The 12,387-nt window shown below is 25.6% G+C and overlaps 1 protein-coding gene across 6 annotated transcripts; it reads left to right on the top strand.

Moving 5' to 3' along the window:
• The first annotated feature begins 5,541 nt into the window (after positions 1–5,541).
• Positions 5,542–11,771, top strand: LOC101247250 (type I inositol polyphosphate 5-phosphatase 8). Of its 6 annotated transcripts, none has more exons than XM_069289216.1 (12): positions 5,542–5,764; positions 6,319–6,359; positions 6,653–6,737; positions 6,843–6,923; positions 7,860–7,926; positions 8,586–8,690; positions 8,856–9,306; positions 9,389–9,561; positions 9,653–9,761; positions 9,886–10,034; positions 11,176–11,231; positions 11,401–11,771. In XM_069289216.1, the coding sequence occupies exons 2-12, from the start codon at positions 6,333–6,335 to the stop codon at positions 11,430–11,432; spliced, it is 1,335 nt and encodes a 444-aa protein (XP_069145317.1). In that variant the 5' UTR covers positions 5,542–5,764; positions 6,319–6,332; the 3' UTR covers positions 11,433–11,771. The 6 variants fall into 6 exon arrangements, with proteins under 6 accessions (XP_069145317.1, XP_004246746.2, XP_025888747.2 ...); XM_026032962.2 differs by having other exon boundaries at positions 5,550–5,764; positions 7,857–7,926; positions 11,401–11,507; XM_004246698.4 differs by having other exon boundaries at positions 11,176–11,725.
• Positions 11,772–12,387: the final 616 nt, after the last annotated feature.

The following is a 12,387-nucleotide window of genomic DNA, read 5'->3' as shown; positions in this document are numbered from 1 at the left end:
TCTGACATTAGTTATGTTTTGATTTTTATACAGTTTTTTTATTTGGTGTATTAAAAATAATATTCATTGAATAAATATTTTTCAAAAAGATTATTTTCTTACATTGCAAATACTATTGTTTGTATTGTATTAGTTATATTTAACATAATATCAAATATATAAAGTATACATTTGTAAATAATACATAATTTTAAAAAATGTACCAAACAAGGTACTTATTATTAGTGATATATACAAAGCTAAATCATGCATTAATACATTCCAATGAAATAAATACAATTTCAATTTATTTTAATATTTTTTGGAAAAACATATTTAGTTAGTGAGGATTAAGAAACATAAAACATAAATTGAAAAACGAGAAGCGCATTAATATGTTATTTGCCCAATTTTATTGACTTCATTTTACTTTCACCTTTTCTTAAAAAATAAAAATGATTTTTATCGGTTTATAATCTCACAAAAACTGAGTTTGAGAGAATAAAATGTACACAAAATTTATCTATAATTTAAAGATAAAAAAAAATGATTTTCAATAAATTTTAAATACAAAATATATAGATTTTTTAAAAAAAATTACGATCTTAAATATATTATTTATAAATTTAAAAATAAAAAATTATCAAATAAGAGAGAGATCTTTTTTGAAATGGAATGGAATAATACTTTTTCTCCTCAAAATGTAATTAAGATAGTATATTTTTTATTCCTTTCATATAATTATTCCAAGAATACTAAAGTTTTGACTATATATTCCACCTTTGCAAGTTTTATTCAAAGTCTTTATAAGTTTTTCTCCCTTCTAGAACTTTTTACTAGATTGAAGTCTTACTTATTCAAGTCTACTTCATTTGAACAATTAATTTATTATTATTTCGAATATTTTAACAATTTATTATCGATCATTTCAAATAATTTAGCTTGATAAAAAATTAAAAATTATTTTTTTCATCAAATTATTTTTTAGTTACAATATGTAAAAATTCTCTTTTAATTAATTAGTTATACATCACAACTAAAAGTATACTGAATAAAATATTATTAATACATAAAAATATTGCATGCATTATTTTTGCTTAACACTTAAAAAGAAAAGGACTCCAAACAACACCTTTCATCTTGTGGCCTTTCTAATTAAATACATTGGTCTATTCATTTGAGTCATAATTAAATCTAAATAAGCCTTTTATTAAAAAATTAATTGTGAGGCACATTTTTAAAAAAAAATAAATGTCTGTCTTTGCTAGGATTATGAGACATGTCATAAGTATAGGAACCAAAAATTTAAAATAAATAAATAAATAAAAAGAAATGTAATATAAATCCTAAATCCACCAAATCATTTCAAAATTAAACACTTGTATAAAGTGATATCATAAGTAAATTATTAATTTTCCAGGTGTTTACTTTTCAAAAAAAAAAAATTACCTCATGAGGAAAATACATTTTAAAATGTCCAACAATGAATAAACTATAATGTTAAATAAATTTTGTCTTGCCACAATCATGAATGTGGAAATTTACAGTAAATTGATTAAGCTTAGTCATTGATTCGTGTTAATTATTTAATTTATCCCAAATTAAATTTGAGGGGTGTATTGTTCTGTGTTTGACACGTTTAATGAAAATCAATTAAAATAATAAACCATTGAAATTGTCTTTAAAATTATAATTAAGTGTTTAACTGGATTACTACTGGATTCACTTTCACTGTTAAATTCATAGTATTAAGCACTTTTTCAACTTTAATTATGGTTTAAAATTAGTAATATTGACAAGTGTCTGATCTGCTTTATTAATTTAAACTAAACACAATCTAATCCTCGTCACATTTTGTTGGCTCAAACAAAACATTGCCTTTTCTCAATTTATTTAATCATGAATCCACATCCATACTTTTTTTTAAAAAAAATAAATATTATTTCTATTTTTCATTTTCTTAAATGCAATTTTACCGAAGACAAAAATTTGTATGTTTTTCTTTAAGTATATTGTTATATTCTTATCTTTTATTTCGGAAGAAATTATCAAAATAACACTTATTTTGAAATGGAGAGAATAATAATTACACAACTTAATACTCCCTTTATCTTGATTAATATGATGTTTTTTTTAATCCAAAACTTATTTAAGAAAGAAAGATATATAGCTTAAATAGTTTAAATAAGCCATACATGTTTGTGTGATTATAAATTACTTTATTTAGAAAATTTAATAATTAAATTTAAATGCATAAAAATGTCATTTTTTTAACAAAATAAAATAAAAGACATTTCACATAAATTAAGATCAAAACAGTAACTACAGAAAAGATATATTTGTTTATTATAACATAAATATAGATTAATTTTCGGTGTCATGTTTGGTTGCTCAAATTTGCATAATCATATATTTTTAATATAAAAGGTTATTTTTAAAAAATATAAATAAATAGAACTTTTTCAGATGAATGTGTGAATAAATTTCAAAGTATGACATACAAAATGTGTATAAAAATATACAAATATTACTCGTATTTATTGTAGGACAAATCACTTTGTCAACTTAAATTAATGTAAACTATAAGTAATCTTAACAAGTGTCTGATCCGGTTATTAATTAATTTAATTAAACACAATCTTATCATCGTCACCATTTGTTGGCTGAAAGAAAACAATTAATTTTCACAATTCATGAATCTATAATCTACATCGTCACTCTCTTTTATTAGAATATTTTATTTTTTAATTTTTATTTTCGTATTCGATATTAATAGTAGAGCTTGATAATATTAAATTTTATGCTTCTGCATTTGCATTGCATGGTTTATATTAGGGCGTTGTTCTCGATAAAAAAATTTTCCTTTTTAGAAGATTAAATCTGAGATATCTGTAAAAAAAAAATGGATCGTATCCAAATTTTGTTGTTGATTAACATTTTTAATAAGAAAAATCATAATATATAATTTAAAGCTTTTTCAACCTAAATTACTGTATAAATATTGTCTACAACAATGTGATTAATCTTTTTTCTTCTATTAATATTAGTATATAGGCAAGATATTCTCTTAATTAAGTACTTTTTTAAAAAAAAAATTCTTACGTGTAAGAATAATATCTTTTTTCTTTTTTTGGTAAAAGAATATATTAATGAATCAATGCAAAAGTAGTTGTATTAACAAAAGAAAATTATTTAATAATGACCAGTAAAATTAATTGAGCCATCTAAAGTGGAAAAGAGGAATAATAATTTAAAAGTTTATTTGCTATACCAATGTGATAATGGAATAAAATGAAAAACAAATTTAACTATCATCTAATGTTCGTAATTACTTACAAATTTAACTAATAGTTTAAATATCTTTCTCGTACGACGTTTTATTTAAAAGATATCTTTATAATAGAATTTGAATCTCACTTCTTTAATAAATCGAAAATCATGTAAGTAAAGAAAATTTCAAGAAATAAAAGTTTTAAAAATTTGATTAGAGGCAATGTTAGAATACTAATAACACATGTAAAATATTTATAATACTTAATTCTATTGATTAAATATATATAATAATGTTTGCCTAATGACCTAAACAGTGAAAAACTTATACTAATATAATATATTCCTCGTTTGGTGATCTCTTTAAATAGCTAGAAGAATCATATTCCTTTCTAATATACACTTTTTAGATTTAAAGAATATGCATTTACTATAATTTATTTTTTATATATATATTTCAACATGTTATATCAGGTTTAATACTATTTTTATTATATAGTTAATTTTTATTTTCATGACCTAATTATATAAATTTAGTGTATATATTTAATTTCATGTCTTCTTTTATTATGGTATTATATCATTTTGGAAAAGGCAAGTTATAATATCTCATAAACGAGAGTAGTTTTGTGAAAAACTTTAATATTTATTATTGTGATTTTCTTGAAGTAATATTATAATTATGTTGACTTTATAAGAAAATTTGTTTCATTAACGAATAGAACTATTTGTTTGTTTTCAATAAAAATGACTTCAAATAATTTGACATAGATTGCTTAAGAATCTTTAGAAAATCTTTTGTAAACCTTAATTACTAGTACTAACAAAAAACAATCCAATAATTCTCCTCTATTTAATTAAAATAATTAAAGCCAATCAGTTTCGAATTTATGGCAGTAAATAATCAAGAAAAATATTTTAAAATAAACCAAAAAAGACAAACCCCTTCTACACACTACTCCATTCTATGCCTCAAATCAGAATCAATCAAACAATAACACATAACCAAATCTCATGTCCATGTTTAACTAACCGAGTTTCAGTGAAATGAATAGAATTATTTTTTCGTTAATCAAAAATTTTGAACGTAAATTTTAAACGTAGAAAACATCGTGTTATGGAGCTAGCATTTTTACCATTGGTGGAGGAAGATGAAGAGAGGTGAATAACCGTTTGTTAAGAAATTACACTATATGAATAAGTAAAAGTAATTTAATTATGTTAGATATATAAATGTGATACCTACTTGATATAAGATTAATTTTGGAATACCTTTTAAAATTCTTACACTACTAACGTATTATTTGGATTAAATTGAAAATCAAATTAATTCAAATATTAATTTGGATTGTTCTTTTAAATTTTTGATTTGGTTTTGAATTAAATAAGAAAAAATCAAATTGGAAAGAGAAAAATTAAATAGAACCAAATTATTTTGATTCGGATTGAGTGACACTTCTTCGAAATCAAAATCAAAAAATTCAAAATGGATGGTACAAAAAACAAATCGAAAAATCGAACTCATACCCTTGTGCACCACTATTGCTTTCACCTTGAATGAGTCTTATATGACCTGAATCTGAATTAGTGACATTGTAATACACATTTCAAACATTCCGCAATGAAAAGATATGATGTCTTTACTGTTAGTCAAAGATCTCGAGTTGAAATCTAAATTATTTTAACAAACCTTTGAGGGAGTCAGGGTAGAGCCACATTGTAGTCAGGGTTGTGTATCTACGTCCAATCTAAAGTAGAAGAGAAGGTTCCATTGGAACAATTATTTATTTAAATTCAGGATTCCCCGCCTTTTCTTTTCTTTTTTTGATCGAAATATATATATATATATATATATATATATATATATATATATATATATATATATATATACATGAAATGATTATATGACACATTTTGAACATTTTTATGACAACATGCTGTTGTAGCCTAACAATTTCAAATGTCTCGAATGAGCCAATGTTTGAATCTCACAAACAACAAGCCCCATCCATTTTAAAAGAACTTTTGCCGGACAATTACCCTTCGTGCTATTTCTAGCTCCATCAACTCTCTCTTAAATTTATGTTACGAAATGCGATTTCAGATTAGCTACGATTTTAATGCAAGTATCGAACATTGATTTATTTATTCTATAGAAAATCAAAATAATAAAATGTCCAAGTTAAATTAAATTACCTTTCTACCCCTACAACCTTTTTTTTTTTTTTGGACATGAATATCCTTCTCTCTTTCTCCATCATTATATAAATAGAGAACCAATTAAAGCCTTTTGCTTTTCCGAGGTAAAATTGAACTTCAATATTTTCCTTTATCATTTCATACACCAACCAATATTTTCCTTTTCTTTCTCTCTGCCAAAAAAAAACACAAATTGAAAAAAAAAAAAGATCCATAAATATGAATTACAACTAAAAAAAAATAAAAAAATCCCTTTTCTCTTCATCAACAAATGTTTTATGCCTTTCACTTCCTTTCAAAAATCAAGATATTCTATGTAAGTATTCTCAAAATAATTAAATTTACATCACCAATGCCATTCACTCTTTTTACTAAAATAAGAAAAAAAAAACACCAATTTTATTACTCTGTTTCTGTATCTTACTCTGTTTTTTTTTCTCTTGGAACTTTACTTGGGTATGGGTATAATCTTTATATCTCACATGGGTTTTCATTTTGTTCAATTTATTTTTATTCTTATTCTTATGAATTTGTTCCAACTGAAAAAATATATTTGCTCACAATCTCCACTCTGTAAAGTCCCTTAAAAAAGTAGTTTTTTTTTTTTTGAAAAATTTAATTATTTTTGAGTTGGTTTCTTTGTGTTTACTCTTCGTTTTTAGTAGTTGTCTCTAAATCTCCTGCAAATGGGTTTTTTTATAATTTAAATTCCACCGTTGAAAACTCCATTAATGACTTATTTATAACACTAAACTATGTATAGTTGATATTAAATAAATTTTCTTTTTTTTGTGTTCTTATGTTGACTTCAATTCTTAAAACTTATAAATAAAAATATCAATACCATCTTCTTCATTATTTTTTTTTCAGCTTCATTCGTGGCCATGAAAACAGAGCAAAAATTATCCAAGGTATAATTTTTTTTACCTTTTCTTTTTGTTTTTTCGATATTTAGTATGTTTTATTCGTTCGATAGATTGTTTTTTTTCTTTAATCAGAGTATAAAATTAGGGCCACAATAAGGGTGGAGCTAACCTTGGCCAATGAGTGTCGAGCGTTAGAAAATTATATCTTATATATATAAGTTAAAATTTAGTTACACATAAGTATTTATATTTTTTGATAAAAAAAAGTGATTGAAATTATGTGTTTTATTCTTTAATAAAAATCGTGATTCGATATTTTTTTTAAAATTTTTTTGCAGTCTTCGTGGACTAAAGTAGTAGTTAGGAAATGGTTGAATATGAGGAGCAAATCTGAGGAATTTCATTCAGATCATATAATAGATGGTAATATTTTCACATTTATTGAAATTTTCAACTTTTTTTTTTAAGTGTATATATATATTTTTTATTATGATGAAAATCAAATATTTTGATTTTTTTTTTTTTTAGTGATGGGTGGTAGAGGAGAAAGAAGAAGGAAGAGTTGCTCCGACGACGGGGGTTGCGCCGTCGTGCCGGAGGAATTATCCGGTAAGAATCTCCGGTGATCGGAGGAGTTTTTTTTACAAAAATTATTATTATTATTTGCCGGTGAATTGCAGCTTTTTTTTATTTTTTTAAATTGGATTTGATAGAATCATAAATGAACTGCATGCATCTCTGCCGTTGATTTGATTGACTTTTTTAATAGTGTGATTTAACTTCAATTATAAATCACTATTTATAGCTTAATATCTAATCATTGCCTCTCCTTGTGCCACGTGTACATGGCCATACTTTTTTTTTTTAATTATTGTTTAACCTTAGAATTATACAAATAGATCACTAGGTGAAAATCGAACTTTTAAATTCGTTAGGATAAATAAAAATTGATTAGTCAACTAATTAAATTACTAAAATTTATAGACTATTCTCAAAGGTAACCTATGGAATAATCTTGTGGTTATGATAATATTTTTGTTAATTTACTCAATAGAAATATTTATTATTTATATTTATTCAATATTAATTAATAATTTTTTATTTAATTTTAGTGTATTTGGTTGATGTTGAAATTGGTATTGCTCTTTATATTTATTTAGCATGAAGGTATGGAAAAGAATTAGAATAGTAGCAGTATATAATTTGAATGCTTGTTATTTTTAGAAGATTTCTACGGTGTAAAAAAAGTAAAAAATCTTGTGAAAATTAAAGAAAAATTTGTGTAAAACTAATTAATATAAAAGTAGAAATGGGTAGAAATCGATTTTATGATTTATTACAAATGTTCTTTTAGCAATATTACTCTTTTACATGAAATCAGTAAAATATTTCATTAATAATTGATAAATAAATTACATAATTGTTTTATCATGCTTATTTTCTTATGTTTAAATTTCTAATTTGATTATTATTATTCTTATTCTTATTATAATTATAAATAAGAAACTAAATTGTGAATTATTATTTGTTATTTTTGAGAAGCAGAAAGTTGGTTGATGGAAAGAAATAGAGGAATTGAAGAGCCAATGACTTCTACTCATCAAAACCTTAGGTAAGCCAACAAAAAAAATATACTTTTTATAAAATTTCACAAAAAGTTTAAGAATTTGATGCAAAACCATGTTATAGTTCATGATTAGATCTTATAATTTGATTAATTAATTTAAGAGAAGAATAAATTTGGAATTAATAAATCCAGAACATTGAACAAGAAGCCACATATTATGCTTTAAGTACTTTTTTGGGCCATGTGAAACTATAGTTAGCTGGTTTCCATAGCCTTTCTAAATAGATACTAAAATACCTTTTTAGTTAACTTTGAAAATATTTAATCATTAATCTTCATGTGGTGTTATGTAACAAATACTCTTAATTATCTTTTAAGTAAATTCATTTCTTTTGTCGGTTTGTCAGTTAAACTAAAATTCCATTATCGTATAACGACATTAGTACTATCAGATCTATCGAATTCTTGTTTTCGTGCGATATCAAATTATTTTATTATCTAGTTTATAGTGAAAATAAAATCGCTAAGAATCATTATTTCTTTTTCAAAATAATATTTCAAAAAGTTATCCAAAGTAGTGATAGTGAGTTGAACTTACATGCAATTAATTAGTGACTTTGATATATATATATATATATATATATTTTGGATGTGTTTTGTCTCTTGAAAAATTCTTATTCTTATGATGTAAAAATAATAAATAGGATGTTCGTGGGGACATGGAATGTTGGAGGCAAGTCACCAAATGAAGAATTGAACTTGGCTGATTGGTTGAATTCTAGTGCACCGGCTGATATTTATGTCCTCGGGTACGTTAGTAAATTTTATTTAGACATAAAAAATATAATATGTTATGGTTAAATATTCAAATTTATGATTAGAAATATAACAGTTAGTTATTTATATAACTCATTACCTTCTTAAATTATACGCATCAATCTCGATAAATCGTAAAAGTATTTGCATATGAACAGGTTCCAGGAGATTGTCCCTCTAAATGCAGGCAATGTTCTAGGTCCAGAGGACAGTGGACCAGCTTCCAAGTGGCTATCGCTGATTCGCCGAACTTTGGACAATGACACAAATACCCCCGATCTTTCTCATTATTACAACAACACCCCTAACTGCGAGCCCCCGTCCCTCGATGACTTGTACCACCAACAAGCTAGTCCGAAACCAAGGGTCAGCTTCTCCGACTTGGAGAGGCTGAACCACGACGTATCTGCTAGTCCAAATTGCTTATCGAATCGATATTATTATAACTCTTCTAGCCAAGGGCAAAATGGTAAATATTGCTTAGCAGCAAGCAAACAAATGGTTGGATTATTTTTGTGCATATGGACTCGTAAAGACTTGTATCAACACATTACCAATTTGAAGGTTTCATGTGTTGGAACAGGCATCATGGGCTATCTTGGAAATAAGGTACGAATTAAATTAACTCGTAAGATATTGAACTTTTATTTATGTATAGACATTGTAAGATACGATATTTTTTTCTTGATAGGGTTCGATATCGATCAGCATGACGTTGGACCACAAAACATTTTGTTTCGTTTGTACTCATTTAGCATCAGGAGAAAAAGAAGGCGATGAGATTAAAAGAAATTCTCATGTCATGGAGATATTGAAGAAAACAAGATTCTCCGATATCGAAAAATCTCACATTTTGGATCATGAGTACGTGATAGTAAAACTTGAACTATACATAACACATATAGTAACAATGTTTGTGTTTTTACTAATGTATATCTTTTGTTAATTAATGTAGCAAGATAATTTGGCTTGGAGATTTGAATTACCGTCTTGCATCGGGGTGCGAGGACACATATGAGTTGGTTAAAAATAGCGATTGGGAAACACTTCTAGAAAAAGATCAGGTACGATAATAGATTTTATTACGAAACAACTCGTAACGTTTATATTAACTTATATATGTCTTATTCTATTGTATTTCAAAATGAATATTTAATTTATTAATTTTTTTTAAAAATGTTATGACAGTTAAGGATAGAGCAAAGAGCAGGAAGAATATTTAATGGTTGGAAGGAAGGAAAAATTTACTTTGCACCAACATACAAATACCTTTATAATTCTGACCATTATGTTGCTCATACATGTACATCCAAGGAAAAGACAAGGACCCCTGCCTGGTAAATTTTCTATTTTAATATTTATTATCGACGAAGTTTATAGCTAATTTTAAATTTTTGATATATTAATAAAGCGCATGCATGTGATACATTAATTAATCGATATCGAAGACTAATATATAGGAGAGTCTAGAAAACAAGTGTTAGGTCATCTTGCTTGCTTTCTAGTATGTGTAGAAAGTACTATATTAATATGATTTCATTAATTAACTCTATTTAGTGTTATATTGTAAAGAATTATGTACAATCATTTTTCCATTGACTAATATTCCATACTATATTCTTGAAATTCCAAGTCAAAGATGTAGAAAATTAGGGAAGGATTCACTTCAATAGGTTTTATTTTTTTTACCAACATTTTTTATGGTGGGGTGGGGGAATTGATGCACCGACCATATATAATAAGGTTGCTCATATAACAATAATCTTATGCTAAAAGTTAATGTCAACTTTATTCTTAAACATCAACTTTATTCTTAAACATACATATGTAGAAATTTAACTAATCTTGATGGTTTTCCCACTCAAGAAGTCTACCTTGTAGGCCCAAAACACTAATCTACATCATCTCTAAATATAGAAATTTTGAAACATATTCTAATAAGGGAGAGGGGGTTGGTGGTGGTAGGAACATCTTTTTTTACCCACTCAATTGGTTTAGATTTATATCGTCATTCTTCATTTTCAGAATTAAAATATGAATCTTCTGAATAAAAATAGAAAAATCATATTTATTTCAGTATAATAGTGATAGTGAGAAAACTACTCATATTATTTCAACATCATATATAGTTGAAGACCATCCATAATTTTCCAATGCAAATTATGCTACTACACAAATAATCAAACATAGTAATCTCAAATTTTTGTTTAATTAATTGCACATTGAAACTACTATTTTGTTGTTGCTTTAATTAATTGCACATAGGCAATAAACCTATTAGATTTTGTTCCACATAGTACTTAGCTTGTCAAAAAGTTGCAATTTTTAGCCTATCTACTCAACCTTTTTTTTTCCCCAGGATTCTTGGACTTAAAAAATGCTTTTATGTTGTTTATTTTTGCATGCTAGTACCTTATTTTACTCCTTTAGAAGAAAATTAAATTGTTTTTAATAGTTTTTTTTCCCTTAAAATTACAGGTGTGACAGAATATTATGGAAAGGCGAAGGACTAAAGCAAATATGTTATGTTAGAGGTGAATCAAAATTCTCAGATCACAGACCAGTTTATTCACTTTTCTCTGTAAATAATAATTTTACCCAAAAATTACCACTGTAAAAAAATATAATTTACTACTTTTAGCCTGAAATCTTTCAAATAACACAACAGCTTAATCCAACTCAACTCGTTATATCCACTGACAGTCCGATATTATCGACCCGGCCTGATAAAGTGACACGAGGGTTACGGCGTGCTCTATGGCAAACACAATGGGGTTTTGACACGTGGCAATCAAGAAATGGTGTTCATATTTTTTTTTATTATTTTTTTTAAAAATTACGATTCTCTCTCTATATTTTTTTAATTATATATTTTTTTTTTGAGAAATATTAGTTGAGGAACTTAAGGGAACAAGAGCCCATGGCCTAGTCAATTTTGTAATATTAATTTCTATGGAGTGGTTTCTAAATGGTGAAAAAGTAGTGTGGATCGTATTGAATTTATATGAATTGTTTCTTTAAATAATAACTATTATTTTATTTAGAGAAAAAATAATAAATATATTTTTGAACTATCGTTAATGGCCTTTAACCTTCTCTTTTTGGAAGGAAAATATTCGAGAAGATAGTCTATCGAAGGTTTGGGGTTATAATTTGGTACTAATCTTAAATTATTTGGATTTTTTAATGATTCGGAAGGACATATACACTTCAACAATTAGACGATTAGGATATCCATGTCCTAAAAGTATAATAGAGGGTATTTAGATACTGTTTATAATTGTATGAGCGGTATAGTTATCCATTTCCTTTAATCTACATTACTAAGATATTTTAGAACAATAACTTTGTAGAACTATAAAGTTTAAAGTATATTTTCAAAATCAGAAAGTATAAATCAATAAATAAAATATAATCCAAAACACCGAAAAGAAGAAAATCGAGTTTACTGAATGTACATTGTGTCCTTAAAAAAATTATTTCCCTCATATATGCTTAGATTAATGGAACATATTCTCTCAAAATAGAACAATTTTACTCACCAGTGTATTGCTACCTAAATCATGGTGTCAGCAAACCACCTAGACAGTAAAATACATTAGAATTTATTTGTGCAGAATAAGGAGTTCATAAAATTCGTTATTGAATAATGAGAGAAAAATTCTTTATTTATATCTGGGAAAATACCCA

Source organism: Solanum lycopersicum, chromosome 9, assembly GCF_036512215.1.
Source record: "Solanum lycopersicum chromosome 9, SLM_r2.1".
NCBI lineage: Eukaryota > Viridiplantae > Streptophyta > Magnoliopsida > Solanales > Solanaceae > Solanum > Solanum lycopersicum.
This window is presented reverse-complemented; position numbering and strand designations above follow the sequence as displayed.